Source organism: Callorhinchus milii, unplaced genomic scaffold (assembly GCF_018977255.1).
Source record: "Callorhinchus milii isolate IMCB2004 unplaced genomic scaffold, IMCB_Cmil_1.0 Scaffold22, whole genome shotgun sequence".
Lineage (NCBI taxonomy): Eukaryota > Metazoa > Chordata > Chondrichthyes > Chimaeriformes > Callorhinchidae > Callorhinchus > Callorhinchus milii.
In genome coordinates this window covers 3016063-3035689 of record NW_024704763.1, presented here as the reverse complement: position 1 = coordinate 3035689, position 19627 = coordinate 3016063, and the positions used below count along the sequence as shown (strand labels likewise).

General features: G+C 43.8%; 1 protein-coding gene across 1 annotated transcript; it reads right to left on the bottom strand.

Annotated features, from left to right (window-relative positions):
- Positions 1-2321: 2321 nt before the first annotated feature.
- Positions 2322-18069, bottom strand: LOC103186644 (aminopeptidase Ey). The gene is made up of 20 exons (XM_007905816.2): positions 17414-18069; positions 15128-15270; positions 14259-14395; positions 12940-13066; positions 11944-12098; positions 11358-11471; positions 10748-10891; positions 10247-10312; positions 10083-10148; positions 9627-9799; positions 9258-9337; positions 8805-8938; positions 7943-7998; positions 7337-7484; positions 6404-6495; positions 6041-6151; positions 5431-5598; positions 4622-4762; positions 4107-4188; positions 2322-3635 (listed from the first exon to the last, which is right to left on the bottom strand). The coding sequence occupies exons 1-20, from the start codon at positions 18019-18021 to the stop codon at positions 3477-3479; spliced, it is 2904 nt and encodes a 967-aa protein (XP_007904007.2). The 5' UTR covers positions 18022-18069; the 3' UTR covers positions 2322-3476.
- Between the last annotated feature and the right edge of the window lie 1558 nt (positions 18070-19627).

Below are 19627 nucleotides of genomic sequence, written 5' to 3'. Positions count from 1 at the left end.
CCGCTCCTCCGCTCCGCCGCCAACTCAGCCCCGAGCGATCGGTTCCGGGGACGAGAGAGGTGGTCAGATTGTGGGGTGGGGTCCTGTGGCCCCAATGGCCCCAATGTTTTCGTTTGTTAATTAATTAATTAATTAACCCCCCCCCCCCCCAGACTCTGGGTCGGTGTCGGTGTTTAATTTATGACCCCCTCCCCCCTCCCCTCCCCCCTCCTCCACCCCCTCCCCTCCCCCTCCCCAGTTTACACCGGCGCAAAACTTCCTCCCGCCCCCTCCGAGGACCCTGTCGCCCACCCTCGAAAGGGAGAGCGCGCCGACGCTTCCCGGGTCCGCGAGCCCCTCCGTGGGAACCGGCCCGAGACCTTGGCCCGCGCCCCTTCCTCCGCCCCCGCGCCCCCTGACCCCGCCCGGGTCTCCCCGGCCACTGCTGTATTGGCGCTCGGGGTCGACGAGCGTCAAGCAGCAATTTGGCCCTTTGTGACTATGGGGGGGGGGGGGGGGGGCTACTGTTTTTTTTGGGGGCGACTTTTAGGTCCACGAAACCAATTTTCGGAGCGCGATTGGGTTCGGAGGGCACGAAGGGGCCAAATCTCCTGTTGTCTCACTGTTGAACCACGACCCCACTGGGATCTTGCAACGTGTTGCGTAAAAAGCCGCACAGGAGGGCGCTCGCGGGCCCTGAATTGATGCATTCAGACCAGACGTTCTCCTCGTTTCCAAAATCGATCCGCAGGATCGTCCGCAGCCTATAATAAAGAGTGAATCTATTTTAACAACAACAACAACAACAACAAGATTCCATTTATAAAGCGCCTTTCACGTCAGGAGGACGTCCCAAGGCGCTGCACAGTTGGGTTTAAGACGCCGTAGCATGATTCGAGGGACTGTGCCGCGGTCCTGTAGTTCAAGGAACCCGCCCTTCCGGCACCGATTCAAATGCAAGGATTAGTGTTATTGCAATAGCAAGCGGCAACAGGTTCGCGTGGAATTTGGAGTGGCGTCTCGGACTTTGCAACTCTTCCACAAGCGGTCGGATCTCGCCGCGCGCAAGAAAAATCGACGTTCGAGAAAGTCAACAGAAGCAGGCGGGAGCCAAGAATAAAAAAAAATCCCCCGGATATTCGTTCGTTTTTAATTCTTTGCAAGTAGCATTTACAGGGAGGTTTCCCAATGAAAAGGCTGCACTGTGTGGTTACCCTGTGCGGAGAAAAAAAAAGCACTTTTTCAATAGGTTTACTTGTTGGACGTTGTTCACGGTCGTTCCTCCTGTGGTGATCACACAGTGAACCCAGGATGTCAGACCAGTCCTTACAGAAATGCAGATGCTGGCTTTTTTGGGGGGCAGCCAAGATACCCGCGGAAACCCGTCGCCTTGCTTAAGAGCCTGAGAGTTCCACATGTGTTTGCCACGTACACATGCAGGTGCTGGCTCTGATCTTAAGAGAAATCGGTGGAGCCCAGATTGAAGCTCTGCACTTTGCAAGAGCTGCCTCTCCTTCTTACGGTACTTTGCCTACAAATACAAAGTCACTACACTTTACAGGAAAAAAACCGTAATCAGGCACCCGTGTGATCTTATTTTATTCACGCAAAACGAAAGGGAGAATTCCAAACACTGCTGTCAGCGGTTTATCTTCACTCAAAGAGCCTAAAAAGCGGAGGTGGAAGAGGAATCCGGGGGAAAGAAAGACTTATCTGTTGCTATCAGGTTACATGGCATGTACCCAATCAATGTTCCATTGACAGAGACAAAGACCACAGCAACCAATAAAGTCATAAAAGTTTTATTAGCTGAGATACTTTAAATAAGATTACCTGAGAAAGTTATCTGAACACACAAAATAAACCCAATCAAACATAATAAATGAACTCCACCATCTTCAAAACCACAGACCTGAAAGCTAAGCACGGGATCTGGGAATCCCATTGGTTGTAGTGCTGGCTCAGTGTCTCCCCCTGTAATTAACCATCAGACATTCTTTTTCTATCCTTTCTAGGACTCACTGTGGTTGGCAGTTTCTCCCCATTCTCTTACCCAATTTTGATGGTCATCCTCTCAGACCACAGAGTCCACAGTCTGATCAGGCTTTAGGTTTCAGGGTTCAGTTAGGCTAAGTACTGGGGATAATGGTGCATTGCCTTATCGTGATCAAACACTCCTATATTTCATAAGACCTGGGTCGCAATCCATGCCTGCAATTGCTCTCCGCTTCACTCGGCTCTAAGACTACTTCATTATAAAAATAAGAATAATCCTTGCATTTGATATAGCCCTGTATCACGTCATTGTGACTTCCCAAGGAATATAGTCCATGCACCAAGACTTTATTTGAACTAAGTTTAATGAACCCATCATTGTTGTTTTGCAATATACAGGATTTGAATCATGTAATGTGGCACTTTTCCTTTCTCAGTGAAGAAACGGATGGAATCTACCAGTGACAAAGTCTGTTATGGGACAAACCGTGTTAATTCTCCCGAAACAGCTCGATCCAAGGATTTCTGTTCGTAAGATGGTTTCAAACAGTAAGAAATACTTTACGACATTGCAACATTCAGTGAATGAAACTGACAAGAAGCCAACAGCAATATGACTGGGAGTTTCATAAAACCTGTTTAAACAGTGCCGTGGGGACTGAGAAAGTGAGTGCAACATTGGACGAAGGCTTTCATAATGACATGGAGAGCTTCAATACCATCATAGTTACAGGGCGGGAAAGATAGTGCAGATCTTGGCAACAGGCTGATTTAGTGATTGATCACAGACAGTAATTTCATAACAAAGTAAAGCGTGAGCTACTAGCCACCGCAATTGAGCCTTGCTGTCCTCCAGCAGTGCCTCTCGCTGACCTACTATACATCCAGTCAATAAGAAGCAGTTTCCGTGCTGAATCACACTAACAGTGCAACATCGATCAGTTATGATATTGCACAGTATGATCCTGGACAGGATGCAGTGATAAGGCACAGACTGGTTCAGCACAGTGTGCTGGTTACGGTACAGTATGGTGTGGCACAGACAGTTTTAAAATGACCTCCCTGAGTTTTTGGAACCGTCCATAAAACTTGGTTGTACAACCATTGGAATGGGAAAGTCCCAAAATCTACAATTCTCTCACCTAAAAGGCTGTGGATGCTGAATCTATTCAAATTTTTAAGACTGAGGTGGATAGATTTTATTTGGTCAGGGTATCGAGGGATATGGGGCAAAGGCGGGTAATTGGAGTTGAGGCACAGATCAGCCATGATCTAATGGAATAATGCAACAGATTTGAGGGGCTGAATGGCCTACTCTTGTTCCTATGTTCCTAAAGAATGGGTTTGAAGCAGAGATGGGAAGTGCATTCGAGTCTGTAAAAGCAGATGCCCTGACAACTCCAATCTGAAGCAGTTTCCTGGCTTTAGAGGTGTGCAGTTCATTCTGAAACGTATTTATAGCCAGTTTGTTTATTTATATTTACAGGTGATTCGGTAATGTGTTATGGTTTCACAGTCGCATCTATGAACCACTGATGGACTTGCTCCTTGTTCTTGGAGACCCACTGTATGTTGGCTTTCGTTTTCTCCAGAGCCTGCTCGAGAGCACGCGTTCCTGATCCAAAGCCAATATCCTCATTGTCTTTCTTAAACTGTTCCAGCTGCAGAGTACAACAGCACAGAGGTAATGAGCTCAGAGGCAACAGCTAAGACCTTGAATTCCTCGCGGCCCAGTGACCGAATCCGCTTCAAATCTCACCGATTTGAGAGGCCGTTTTGCGCAGTGCTTTTTAAGAATTCCTGAATTAAGGCAGAATTATCCTGAGATACTTTGTGATCCTGAATCTCGAAACACGTCACAGGATTTACTGTCAAATGTAAGCGTCCGTGTAGTTTGCAGGGAAAGGCGAACGTATTAACATTGAATTAAACCTGATGGGTGCTCAGTGAGCTGTGAGAGAGTAGCTGGCTCTGTCAAAATAGCGTCAAGATTTGTTAAGGGAGAGAAGCAAGCCAGGTTAGGCTAACTGAGTGAAAGAACTGAGTTAGCGAGTGCTGGGAGAGATTGAAGCACCTGAGGGTGGCTCATCTTAACTGAAGGAAACACCTGGAGGAATAAGTTGATCACAAACCTGCTGCAGTTCAAATTCCGATGAAAATCGTTTCGTCACCCCGTCTATCAGCGAGGAGAATGAGAATGAGCCCCCACCGTACCTGGAGTGAGAGAGAGTGAGAGAGAGAGAGAGAGAGTGAGAGAGAGAGAGAGAGAGTGAGAGAGAAAGAAGAGCAATGTTACAAGGCACTTTTAAAATGTTATAAGACTCTCGCACAGAGCTCAAGCCTTGCCTCTTGCCTGAAAGTGCGCCTGAATTTCCTGGGATTCAGTGAACTCCGTACTGGGAGAGAGTGTGCACTCCGTGCCAGACAATTGGAGATTTTTGTACATATGAGAAGCTCTTAGTAGTTTGAAGAAGTGATGGTTTCCCTCGCATCATGTTTGACACCTGGTAGCCCCCCCGCCCACCAAAAAACATTCTCACAAACCCAATAGCCACGAGCGGAGATGTGTTGCTAGCTGCATTGTGAGGGAGTTGACAATTCGGTGCGAGATTGATGCAGGATATTAGTGCAGGAGCTCCATACTCACTGTTCAAATATAAAATTCCATTTCGCACGAACAAAATTCCAGGCCAGAGGCTGTCCTACCACATTGTTCGCAATGTACCCAATGGTGGAGGTGGCATCTTGTTTTCTAATTTTTTCTGAGTCCAAAGTATAGTCAAGATACCTTTAGCAAGGAAAACACTTCATGAAGTGGGTACAGGTTCTCCAATTCCTCCCTCCCACCCCCTTCTTTCCTGGAGGCTTTTTACTCCTTTTTCTTTCTACAGGAGTTCCCCGACCACATGTGCCAGGAGCTCTCTGAAACCATGCTCGTTCATGTGTGTACAAGACATTGGGAGGTGATTGTAGTTAATAGTAATCCTTGTATTTGATACTGCGCCTTATCACTTTGTTGTGACATCTCAAAGCACTTCATAGAATATGAATTTTGAGGGCGAAACACGACATCCAATTGTGCACAGCTGTGTCCCACAGATAGTTGTGGATTGAGTGACCAATTTTTTTTAGTTTGTTTTTGGAGGGATTATTACACCCAGAAAGTGATCCGCCAATAAACTAACAACCAGGTTCCTACTTACTGCTGGGTATACAGAGAGGTGTTGGATAAGGAAACTAGCCTAAGGTTTCACCCCACCTGGGAATCAAACCCAGGTCCTCACGCTTGCGAGACGAGTGCGCTAACCACTACGCTACAGGACTCCAATAGTTGGGACAGAATCATAACTTTGATACCTCCTTTAACAACACAGCCTCTTATTAAGACATACAAATGGCACACACTCTGAATGCTTGCTGCTCAGGGTCTTGCAAGTTCCTATTCTCTCTACTCACCGCTGGAGTATCCACGGTTCCTTACTGCATGCCATGGCTGAACGCAGTTTGGCTTCTTCAGTAGCAATAGTGGCCGACTTAAACATTTTCCACGCAAATTCCCACTCTTCCTCTCCCCCAAGGGCTATGGCATTGCAGTAGACTGTTGTCTTCAGGTTCAGAGGAATCCTGTAGGCAGAGTTCCCACATAAAATGGAATCATTATAATATTAATAATCCTTGCATTTGATATTGCACCTTATCACTTCATTGACACGTTTCACCAAGTGCTTCACAGAATATATTATGAAGTGGATAGACTGAAATGCACCAACTAATTGCACACAGCGATATCCTACAAACAGTCGTGGATTGAGTGGCCATATTTTTTGGGGGGAGGCATTATTACCACTAATCAACTAACATCTGGGTTCCTACTTACTGCTAAGTAAACAGAGGCCAGTGGATAAGGAAACTTGTCTAATGTTTCGCCCTCCCAGGAATTGAATCCGGGTCCTCTCGCTTGCGAGGTGAGTGCTCTAACCAATACTCTACAGGACTCCACAAGTCAATATCATTGCTTTTGGTGCAATACTGCCATTAAAATCTCTTGTTATTCAGGGTTACTCACGAGTTGTTGCTGGAGTTGTTCATCCATTGCTTGTAATAGTTGACGGCTATTGTCTGACACTCTTCGAGCCCATATGTACATGCTGCGCTCAGAGCATTCACCTCATTGTATCTGGAATATTAAAACAGGTGATAGGTGCTTAAAGGTTCCTGGGCAATTTATCAAGAGATTCTTAAAAGATCTTCTAAAGGAGCAGATTGAATGTTTCCAAGCAGTTTGAACACTGGCTCATTATATCTACTCTGCCCTTTGATAGTGCTCCTGCCTTGGGTTTATTAAAGACATCAGGAATCAATACTCATAAACAGAGAGAGAGAGAGAGAGAGAGAGAGAGAAACAATATCATTCAAACCAGTTACTTACTGCTCCTGGTGACCTTCTGAAGGAACGGTCCAGTTTTCTGTCTTGACTTTAAAGTGGTTGTACAATGGAGTCGTTTGTTGCCTCATGTAATTCTGTTATGAACAGATTAGTGTCATTCCAATTGAAACGCACACAAAATATGGCCCCAAATACATTCTCCCAACAACAAACATTAAATAGCACTGCTCACGTAATTGAGTGTCTCGAAGCATTTCGGAAAATGAGATTAATTTGACAATGACGTGAATGTTTTTTTGTAAGAAAATGCAGTTGGGTTAATCCCAATGGTGTAGTGGATAGAGCTACAGTTGCCAGCCCCAGTTTGAATCCCAGTCAATGCTGAGTTTGCTGGTCTAAGTGGGGGCTTGGATGGAAAGGCTAATTTGACTCTTGCCTTCCCGGGGTTAGGGAGGATGGGAAGCAGCCAGGGATCCTGCTCAGTTGGTGACATTCTTGCACCCGAGTTGGAAGGCTATGGGTTCAAGCCCAAATCGGGACTTTGAACTCTAGACTGACACTCCAGTGCCAGTGGTGTGGGGAGATGCTGCATTGTCAATATCGCTCTCCTTTGGATGAGACGATAATCTAAGGTCCCCTCTGCCTGTTTGAGTGGACAATAGCAGTATTCAAAGAAAGAGTGTTTCTCCTGGTCTCCTGACCAACAAACTTCTTGATAAAATTGATCATTCACTTCACGGCTGTTTCCGGGGATTGTCTGCCATGTTAACAGAACAGACCATCACCACTCTTTATAGTAACTCCTTTGAAGAGCTTTGAGACGTCTCCTGGCATGAAAGGCACTGTATCAAATGCAAGGATTGGTATTATTATAATAATAATACTTGCATTTGATGTAGCACCTTATTACATCTTCAAGAGGTCTCAATGCGATTTAATTATCATTATTATTAACTGTTTCTTGTAATGTCATACCTTCATATCTCCATAGACTTCAGAACGATCAAGCATTAGCGTGATGTAATACAGGTTGTCAAACGCTGCCTGCCAGGGTATGTACTCAATCTCAGCGGTTAGGTATTTGGTGGTGTTCAGCGCATCTGTTGTTTTTCGATAATCTGCCCTGTTGTGGAAAAAAAGCACCATTAGCTGTTTGTGCAGAATATGGAAATACAACCAGTGATATCCATTGTTCCCATCAATAAAACTATCTGGTTTATGTTGGAGCAGTGCTAACACAACTGCACCCTGTTACAGCAGAAGGTAAGATGAGATAATATACTTAAATAGTGCTGGGGGATGGAGAACGGAGCACTTTTCTATTATCAGCATTAAACCTCGATAAGGAATGGTTTACAATCTTTGTCAATAAAACCTCAATATTCTAATTGCAGTTGTCGGGATGAAGAGAATTACCAACAACACCGGCCATAAAAATATGATAAAAGTTTCAATGTCCAAAAAAAAATTAATGTTTACACATCCTATTGCCTTCTGCTTCTGCTTCGTTGGCTTTTCATGGTGGGATCAGAGACATCCCTTAGCTCCCATATAATAGGTGTCATTTGTAAATCAACTTACCTGGCCAGATTGAAGGAGTCAGCAATTATCTGAGCTCGGTTGATTATCGGAATGACCTGTGAAACAAGAATTAATATATGGATTATGTAGCAACGTCTGCCATATCTAGAGTATGTCTCGTGTGTGCCTCATTTCAATATCTGCAGCCACTGCTCTCGAGAGGAAGCAGGGCAAGTTTTCTTACTCCACACAGAGCCTAATAATAATCCCTCCAAAACCAAAACCAATAATAAATTGGTCATTTTCAATCTACGACTGTTTGTGGGACATTGCTGTGTGCAATTGGCCGCTGCGTTCGCCCACAAATATACAGTCAATTCACTTTACAGTGTGTTCTGTGAAGCGCTTTGGGACGTCCTCCCGACGTGAAAAGCGCTATATCAAATGCAAGGATTATTATTATTATTATTATATGGCACTTCCAATCCAGTCAGCATCAAGATGAAGCCTGCAGTCCAAAATTCTTCGTTGACTTAGCCTTAAGACCATTCTCTTAAATAATAATAATAATCCTTGCATTTGATATTGCACCTTACCACATCTTCGAGGCTCAAAGCTCTTCACAGAGTATACTGTAAAGTGACTGTATATTTCATGGGCGAAAAGTGACAGCCAATTGTACACAACAAATTAACTATGGAGTGGTCTATTTCACAAAATTAGAGGATAAGAAATTAAATTGGGTGGAATTTGGGGAAATTATTTACATTCGTGTTGAATTTGTAAAGTTTTTTGAAAAATCGTTTTCCAAATGAATAGAAATTCATTAAAGGAAGTGAACATTGCATGGGTTTTCCGGTCAGAATTGGCAGTTAAGAAAATCATGTGATAGCAATCGAAACAAGCTGCAGATAACACTCACTTTGTGATCTGTTTCCAGTTGAGACAAAAGGTTTTTCCAGTTGTTTTCATCATAGTTCACTCTGTAGTATCCCGTAACATTAATGTTAGCCAGGATCCATTGATTCCCAGTGACTTTCATTTCTTGGGAAGTCTCTATTGTGGATGAAAACAAAGAAACATATAAATCATGTAATAACAATAACATGAAGTATACTTGGTATGCTTGGGAAGTCTTGACCCCCAGTTTAATTAAAACAAGTCCAAACACATTGCCTCCCAAACAGCTCCCAATCGTATTGTGATTCTCTAGTTATGTACACATACACATCATGCAAGATATTACAAGAAGTGAGTGTTATGTTTATGTATTTTGATAGGTGTTTAGCTACCCCGTGTGAGGGTTCTATATAAATGTAAGCTGTTGTTTTGGGAGCTTCTCGCTGAGGTAGGTGCAAACACCCAGTATCCATACCTGTTTTCTTATTCAACCAAAGCTCATTCACGTCACTGCCACCTTGCTTCATATATGTAATTGGCACAATCCAAACATAACTGAAAACATATAGAAAGCAGAATAGATGTGAAGAACATCGCTGGGATTCGGCTGGGTTTATCTCTGTGCAATCCTTCAGGTAGTACAGCTGAAATATCAACAACCCTATCGCTCACCATAAAAATCATTGTTTCTTAAGAATCATTGCACTATGTCTCCAATTGTTGACCAAGAGGATGTAGTTGTAATATCTTGCAACGATAAGATAATGAGGTCAAGTGAACCCATGACAGAATCCACACACCAGGGATGAGATTCGGTAAGACCAATGGTCTGACAAAGACTTACCCAAACTCTGAGGGTCGTGTCACAGTCGAGTTTGGATCAAGAAGGAAATGGTTCTGACTGATTTCTCCAGTCTGACTGTTTATCTTTACAACTGGAAATCCCATCTGTAACGTCCACCTGCTCATTATATCTGTCACCGAAGCAGGTAATGAGACGCTCGATGATTCAACAGCCTAAGCAAGGAAGACTGAATTCAGTTAACAACAACAAGTTGAATTTATATATTGCCCTTCACGCAGGGCAGCATCTCGCAGCGCTGAAAAGTGGCAGAGCCCGACTTGGAGCAACTTTATTGCTTTGGAAGCTTTAAAGTTATTTTTTTTTCTTCCAAAGACAATTGTAGCAAAACACATTGATCCAGGTGAAATGAGTTGAAGGGTTTCTGCAAGGGAATCTGTGCTGTGATTGAATGGATTTTGTTCATCTGATTTCACATCATGCTATGCAGTGACATACCTTCTGCAAGTGCTGAAAGAGGTCGTTGTAGACAGTGTTGCTGAACGAAAACTCTGTGAGGTAGCTCTGTGAATGAAGCGCAAAGAGTTGAATCCAAACATTTCGGCCATCAATTGAAATATTTCAACTGAGTTAATGTATCTTCAAATACAATTCAACCTTACATTGAGGCCTTTCAAGAAGACTTCTTCTGAGAGAAAGCTGGAAAGCATCCTCAGCACAGATGCGCCCTGCAATGAAAGTCAACCAACAGCATGGTAGAATTAAGCGTCTTTAGTGCTACGAGCAAAAGTGTAACATCGGGTAAGTTCAACTATAAATTGAGCATCTCCTCCTTGCCCCCTCCCTTGTCTCCTTCAAGACCTTCCTCTTCGACCGTGCCTTCGACAGTGTCATCCTCCCACCTCCACTCCACTTGCCTTCAGCCCATCTTGATTCCAACCCCTAGCTTGAATGCAAACCTTTCGCTGTCCAGCGCCTTGGGATGTCCTCCCGACATTAATAATAATAATCCTTGTATTTGAAATAGTGCGTTATCACATCATCTCGAGACGTCTCAAATTGCTTCACAGAATACATGCATTGCAAGAATATAGTGAAAGGCGCTGTACAAATGCAATTTGTTGCTGTTGTTTTAAGAAGGGTAAAGAAAGTTATACTCTTACCTTGCTGTATGAGATAGAGTCAAAGAGTTCGTTGATTTCTGAGGGCGAATTAATCTCGCTCTCCTTCGACGAGAGAGGGTGAGATGAGGCTAACGCATCGATCGCAAACACTTTGTACACATCCGACAGCACGATTAAATCTTTCTGCAAAAAACAAAAGAAAAGGATGGTGTGTGTGTGGAAGTTAACAAGTGCAGATTGTTGTGTCCAATCAAAGGATTACAGTGCAATTGTGATCTTTTTGACTGCAACTTTGGTTCACCCTCCTAAACCATCCCTTCTGATCCCAACCCCCAGCTCGGGTCCAAATCCCTGTCTGTCCAGCGCCAAGGGACATCCTCCTGACGTGAAAGACGCTATACAAGTATAATTTGTTGTTGTTCAAATCCAATGTTGGTGAGACCTTCCTGGCCCAAAGACCTGCAGTTTATCTACAGAAACAGCCACTACATTGCACACAAGTTCTCTGCATATTTCAATGTGATGAGGCTCTGTGAGCAAATGCAGATGTTTTAATGCAACGTTGTTTCAAGAAATAAGGTGAATGTCATTACAGTTATTTTGTCCCGTGAACGGCTTCTTAAAAGCTTTCTGTCTCGGACTCACTTACCAAGTGCCAAGTTTGCTCAGCGTGATCAGCGCCCAGGTATTCCACGTAAGAGGCAAATCCTTCATTCAGCCATAGGTCATTCCACCATTTGATAGTCACCAAGTTTCCAAACCACTGAGAGCAAGGAGCATAGAATCATAGAAGGTTACACGACAGGAACACGCCATTCACCCCAACAAGCTTGTGGCTTTTATGGCCACGACTGCCATCGAATAGCATCGCACTCTCCCACTCACACCCATTTCCCTTAAATATCCCCTTTTTTCTCAAGCATTAACTTGAATCGGTTTTGAAAGAATCCACAAGATTATCTGTGAGAAGCCCTTTGAGACGTCCTAAGGACTAATATGCTCAGGTGGGGGGGGGCGCGGGGGGTTTCTTCTTGATGGCCTTGGGGGCCACATCCGGCCCACGAGCCATAGGTTGGTCAGCACTGCTGAACACAATACTCCCAACTGTGGCTTAATCAAAGTCTTGCACAAGTTTTGTATCAAATGCCTTTTGAAATAACCCCGAAGGCATATAGTACACAAGAAGTCTTATGCTCTGTCCAATTACTGTCACACAAGAACGACATTGTTTATACCTGATGGGCCAGTTCATGAGCTATCACTTTCACAACTCTCTCCTTGTTTCCATTAGATGACAGTTTCGGATCATACAAAAGAGCAGTCTCACGGTAGGTAACAAGGCCCCAGTTTTCCATCGCTCCAGCGTTGAAGTCGGGAAGAGCAATCTGATCTGTTTGTAGGATTAGAAACAGAAGATGCCATATTTATAATTTATATTGATAATTAATACAGAAATATGCAATATTGTTCTCGATTGAAGATTGAAGTCTATTAATTCTTCTTTAGGCATGGTGTGCATTGCATTGCATTGCGATAATCCTTTAACAATCCTTGCATTTGATATCACGTCAAAATGCCCAAAGTGTTTCACATGCCATTTCTCTATGTGTATTTGCATACACATGCAGCAGCTATTTTATTTACCATAAGGTCCCTCAAATAGCCGTGAAATTAATGATCAATTGCATTCCGGATTGTTGGCTATGGCAGTGATATAAAATCCCCCTTTTTTTTCAAATAGATCTTTACTGTCCGCCTGAACAGGCAGACTGACAGCCCCCTACTGACAATGTCCAATTACTTAATCTACGATAAACTAGAAACAAAACAGAGATCTCATTTTGTGGTATTTCCTAAATGGGGGTCCGACACATGCGGAAACCCACCTCCCTTGCTTAAGAGCATCCAAACCAAACTGAGAAGTCCATGCATCCCACCTACACATGGCAATTCCAGAGATAGATTATTGCAATGGAGTGACACATCCTGTTTACCTAATTCCGGTAACCAGAGACACACCACAATGACAACAGCAGCAGTTTTATCTTAATATGGCGTCTTTCATATAAATGTAAAACTGCTGTTATCGGAGGACATTTCAAAGCACCTTCACAGAACCAGCTGACCTGCAGGTGCTCTGCTCTGATCAGGAGCGGAATCCCTTTAAAGAAATACTTATATTTTTAACCTCATACGAACTGGGAACACACAGTTTGAAAGAAGTTAGTTACCTGACTTTGGCAGTGGGTAGGCTACGTTGTAATAGGATTCAAAAAACTTCAGGATTTTCCCAGTCACTTCCAACGCATAATTTCCTTGTCCTTCATTAATGGCTTGCCTACGTGCCCAAATACTGAACTTAAAAATAAAATGAAATTATTCAGAACACATTTATAGATTCAACTCATTCTGTTTTGCACAATAGCCTCCCTGTTTTCTGTAGGGAGAAAAGGTTAGCGTCTGGATTTAGAATGAAAATTGCAGGGAATAAACTGTAATCATCTCTGCACAGAAATTATTATTCCATGCAATGCGACTATCTTTCCATAAATGGAAGGTTAGTGTCATTGTAAAGAGGATATGTTCTCTTGTCTGCATGAAATCCATATAGAATAATAACCATAATCGTCGCATTTGATATAGCGCCTTATCACATCATCACGTCTCAAAGCACTTCACAAAATATACCATAAAGTGAATTGAAAGTTTATTTTGTGAGTGAAACTCGGCAGCCAATTGCGCACAGCAGTGTCCCACAAACAGTCATGACTTGATTGACCAAATTATTATTATTTATTTTATTGCTTTTTTTGAAGGGATTATTACTCTTGGAAAGCGATCCGTCAGTCAATTAACAACCAGCTTCCTCCTTATTGCTAGATAAACGGCAAATACCCATTCCCCTTTTAGGAATGTGATTGGGTCTAATTTAGTTTAATGGGGGGTGAGTGGGGCCTAATCCTGATTGCCAAATTTAAAAAATCCCTTCGCTGAATAAATATTATTATCCCAATTGAAGAAACATTCGAGATGCTTTGCTATCTCTGTAGGAAGGAACATCATTCTCCTATTGTGGTTTCAACTACATTCTCTACATAATAATAATAATAATTCTTGCAAAATAGAGACTTTATTATCTCTGTATGTAATCCACATTGCTACAGTATCTCTAAACGGAAGGAACATTACTCAGAGTTTAGGGAATCCTTCACAAAAGATGAATGCTGTACAGTAAAAAGGAATAATTCTGTTTGTGATTAGAAGAAGTGGTGCCAGCTCTATGATTGTGCAGTTTGTTCTAATTATTCAGCTGAACGTATGATTTATCTGAGTTCTCATGGCATTTAGTAAGGTATGTGTCTGTCTCATGGATCGAGCAAAGGCATTGAGAGTGGGATGTGTTTCACATATAGGATGAAGGGTGGAATGTGTCTCACGCTTGGGATTCAGTCCAGGATAGGTGCGTGAGTCCATGCAAAAGAAAAATATTTAAACTAAAAAAAATTTAGTCTGCATCAGTGTTTAGACTCAAGACATTTCAGCCTCTTACCGAAGTTCCATTTAGTTCTTCGTCAATGGAAATGAAGTCAGAAACAATGAACGCCAATAGGTAGCTGGACATTTTTGGTGTTGTTTTAAAGTCAGTAACATTCCAATCGACGCCATCCTGAGTTATAATATTTGTTCCTACAGAAACATTACAATTAGTTTCAATTATTGTATAAAACGTTTTAACATAGAACAGTTTGCTGGAGACCATTTGACATTATGGTATTTTATTTTCTCTCCATTGCTTTCCCACCCCTCAAGTAGATGCCTCGGGCCACAGGTTTCTCAATGTTTTGTTTCCATTAATGGCTCCATCTGACCATCTATCGGCAATAATATTCATAATAATCCTTGCATTCAATATAGCACCTTCTCACGTGGATTGAGTATTGTTTTTGAAGGGATTATTGACCCCCGGAGAGCAATCCGCCAATCGACTAACAACCGGGTTCCTACTTGCTGCTAGGCAAACAGAGGAGTGTGGAGTAAGGAAACCTGCCTAAAGTTTAGCCCCGCCCGGGAATGGAACCGAGGTCCTCTTGCTTGCAAGCCGAGTGCATTAACCACTGAGCTACTGGACTCCACAAGCTTTTGTCTATTCTGAATATGGTTCAGACTGTTTTGATACTTTATGCTAACAGGAGAAATCCCATTGCGAACAATCACTATTTTAGTGACAAGCATATGATATACACCCAATACCACCACAGCAGCTCCTAGTATTTTGTGTGAATAAGTTGCGCAGGATCCAAACGGAGAGATTCAGAAGCTCGGAAACATTGCTAGTAATTTTTTAAACTGTTAAACCCTGCAGATATATAACATCTGACCCCTATCAGTCAGTCAATGAAACCTCTGGAATGTACTTACTGATTGCTGGCATGTTGGACAATGCTTTGTGCTTTGGTTTGTGGACTAGTGTTATGCTGAAGTTGGCTTTCATGGCCGGCTCATCAAAGCAAGGAAACGCTTTCCTGGCATCAGTTGGTTGCATCTGAGTCGTTGCAATAATACTTTTAAAAAAATCAACAGATTAGAGGAAAGGCGAATGAAGTGGTCAAAATATGCAGCACATCCATCATGAGCCTCTCAATGTTGTGTTTCTTCCAGCATTGACATAACATTAGTTGTGGATAGGGACTCCAGCTGCAGGCCCCCATCAGTCATTACGTGACTAGTTACTAAGACTTGTCCAATTATTTCCTCTCTCAGTGTCTCCTCTTCCTGATCCAAGGCATGAATGGTGTCTGCAAAGGTCACTTTGGCTCAGTTGGTTGCACTCTTACCCCTGGGTCAGAAGGATAGAGCCCCTCAACTCATATAACCCAGGCTGACAATCCAGCATATTACAGAAGCACTGAGGGATGATGGAGAGGGTGAGGGTTGGTGGGGAACAGCTGCATTGCTGCAGCAGCCTTCCTTTCGATATGATAATCCTCCTCCATCTATTCAGATCAGTGGTGGCCAACCTTTAAGGTTGGGCCAACAAAATAAATGTTCTTCGATGAATAGTTCTTCATTGATGCCACAAATTCATGATTTATGCCAGAAATCAAGAAATATTTAATCGAGAAAAACCTGAAAACACACTACTAATCCAGCAAATGTTTTTTTTTTGGGGTGGGGGGGGAGGCCAGTCTTCTTGACGGCCCGCAGGCCACTGGTTGGCTAAATGCTAAATGCTAAAGGGACCCACAGCACCATTGCAAAGAAGTGCAGTGAAGTTCTCCCAGTAGCACTGGCCAACATTCCTCCCCCATCCTAACCCATCAGGATACGTGATTCATGTCACCATTGTTCACGGAGCTAAACCTGGTATAGATTAACTGTAGCTTTTGCCCAAATTTACAGCATCACTACACTTCGAAACAACTCATTCTGTGGAGCGTTTTAAAACATTTTGACGTAAATCACTACATCAAATGCAAGTTTTTTTTAATATGTACATACACTATACAAAGGGGCTGAGGTGGCCGAGACACAATCCCACATAGAATTGTGTTACTCGGTATTGGAAGAGACACAAAGTGTTCAGTGGCAACGGTGTAAAAAACTGTTGAGGTAATAGCAACAACTGTTTTTCTCTCTCTGTCATTTCAGATAACTTTCTTGATTTCATTAGTGAAAACTGTTTTGTTTTATGTCGTTAAAATAAATAGAATTCTCTACACTGTTTCTTTTTTTAAAAATTTGTGGCGTTGCCTTAATTTATTGGTAAAGACTGGATTGCAGATTAGCCAAAAAATATTGACCTCAATTTCTAAATAAAAGAAGCCCACAATCCCTGTGTTATAGATGTCATGATACAGTCCTGTTGATAAATTACTGGATTCTGGTATTGCAACATGACTTTAATGAAAGCAATTAATTGTTTGCACTGCAATAAGCCATTGCAACATCATAAATAGGTGATTTATCTCTGTCTTCTAACTAGAAAGTGGGTTGGCTTTACTTGGATGCATATAACATTAAGAATGATAATCATAATCCTTGCATTTGATATAGCGCCTTATCACACCTTGAACATATTCGAGACTGAGATAGATATGTTTCGTGTTGCACATGTACTTTGTGGGCGAAAGGCGGCAGCCAATTGCGCCCAGCGGCGTCCCACAAACAGCCGTGGATTGAGCGGCCAAGTTATATTATTTTAAATGCTTTCCTTTTTTTTTTTGGAGGGATTATTAACGCCCAGAAATGCGATCCGCCAATCGACTCACAACCGGGTTCCTGCTTACTGCCGGGTAACGAGAGGCGCGCGGAGTAAGGAAACTTACCTGTAACAATAATAACAATAATAACAATAATAATAATAATAATCCTTGCATTCGATACAGCTATGGTTTCGCCCTAATATTATAACACGATATCAATATCACGTCGTTAACGCACTCCACCAATAGGCGGACAAAGAAACGAACGCGATATTTCCTACAAAGAAACGAGCGCAACGACAGGAACGCCGCCGCCGCTGCTCGCGGGCGCGGGCGCGGACGCGGACGCGGGCGCGGACCCCGTAAAAGCAAATCACGGTAACATATCTACCATCAAATTATATCACATTACATTATCTTATACGACTATAAAAGAGAGTGAGAGAGAGAGAGAGAGAGAGGGGGAGTGGGAGTGGGGAGTGGGAGTGGGGACCACACTCACCTGACGTTACCGTTTTCATCGATGTATTGGCTCCTGTAAAACCCCGTCAGGTCATCGGCCAATTTCCCTTCGAAAACCGTGTGCAGAGAGTACCGGCGATCCGCCTTCAGGAGGTCGTCCAACTCGATCACCAGGAACTGGGTCTGGGTCTCCAGCCACGACCTCCGGATACCCGGAGCAGAAGCGGAGTCGAGCGCCCGCAACTCGGCGTGGAAGCCCCCGGACGCGGTGTAGCTCAGCTCGTGGCTGTGGATGAGGATCAAGTCGGTGCTCCGGACGCAGTCGAAGTAGGCGGTGGAGTTACCGGTGAAGAAGTAGTCTTTCTCGCTGTCTCTCTCCAAACGGGGCCACAGGAAGACCTCGTAGTGACTGGGCACCAGGGCGTCCGGTAACCGGTACCTGTTCCAGGGGTTGGACGGGGCTGCGGTGCTGTGGTGGTTGACGGTGGGCGCAGCGGAGCTTCCCTCCGAGGGCAGTGGCTCTCCGCCGCTCCGGTCCATCTCTCGGGCGTAGACCACAGCCAACGCGACGATCACAGCGATGGCCGAGGCGGCCAAGAGGATGCCCACCACGGCCAGAGTCCGGGAGATGTAGAACCCTTTCCCCATTGCTGTCTGGAGCTCAACTCACTCACTCACTCACTCACTCACTCACTCACTCACTCACTCACTCACTCACTCACTCACTCACTCACTCACTCACTAACTCACTCACTCACTCACTCACTCACTCACTCACTCACTCACTCACTAACTCACTAACTCACTCACTTACTTACTTACTTACTTACTTACTTACTTACTCACTCACTCACTCACTCACTCACTCACTAACTCACTAACTAACTGACTAACTCACTCACTCACTCACTCACTCACTCACTCACTCACTAACTAACTAACTGACTAACTCACTCACTCACTCACTGGAGCCCTGCAAGTGAGAATGCACCCGAGATCCGAGTCAGGCTTTATATTAACACCCCCCACCCACCCACCCACCCCCACTCACACCCCCACCCACTCACCCACCCACTCACACCCCCACCCACTCACTCACCTCGTAAACTTCTTACTTGTCGACGAGTTAATGGGTTTAAACATTAACCAACTTGGAGCTCTCCGTTGGGTCGAGTGTCCTTCGTTGGGTTTGTAATGCGGTTGATTTCCAAAGTCCTGGTACCGTATCTACTACGAGACTCGGAGAAGGAGAGAGGGAGAGAGAGAGGGAGAGAGGGAGGGAGGGAGGAGAGAGAGAGAGAGAGAGAAATTGCTCCCTCCTTTTCAACGAATAGTGGTAGAAAAAAAGTCATTCAAGAAAAGACTCGACGTCATGGGTTTTCTAACTTGGCTCTCAATTCAGACACTGTTTGGCCCCCAAAGAAATAGCTGATCCGCACTGGATAAGTGTGTGTGTTGCAGTAAAATTGTGAAACCAGGCATTTTGCGAAGGTATAAAAAGTTGAATCGAAGGATCGAAGGCGAGCAGTGTCTTTTACGATCAAAATAGCTCGAATGAGTTCATAAAACCAATCGATTTTGCACGAGTCGGTGCTTCGCGGGCATATCCCACTTTACAGTAGATCCTGCGAAGCGCTTAGAGAGGTCTCAACGATGGGATAAGGCGCTCCATCGGATGTAAGAATTATTATTACAGAAACTTCAAGTTCTGGCGGCAGGATCACTTACTAAGATAGAAGTACAGATCTTAAAATAATAATAATAATAACCCTTGCAGTTGATATAGCACCTTATCACGTCTTCGAAATGTCTGGAAGCGCCTCACACAATATACTGCAAAGTGCACTTTATATATTGTATTCAGTTGTGTGAGATTCGGTTGGAGACCACAGTTGAAAATCGCACATGTGAAGCAATTTTAGGTGGTGCATTTCTCAAGAAGGTGGAGCTATGAAGGAAAAGTGTCTCAGTTCATTTGGCAAGTAGTGTACGTTGCTCTGAGGTTTACTATTACCAAATGGATCGATTTCAAAACCCTCACACTCCTCTTCAGATTCCTTTATGCCCTGGCACCTCCCCACCTCTTCAACCTGCTTACTCCCCAACCCCCTGTCTGTTCCCCCATTCGACTGACTCCGGCCTCCTGCTTGTCCCTTGTGCCCTCCGTTCCACTACCGGTGACAGCGCTTTCAGTCACTTCGACCCTAAAACTCTTGAATACTCTCCCTAAATCCCTCCACCTCCCATCTCCTTC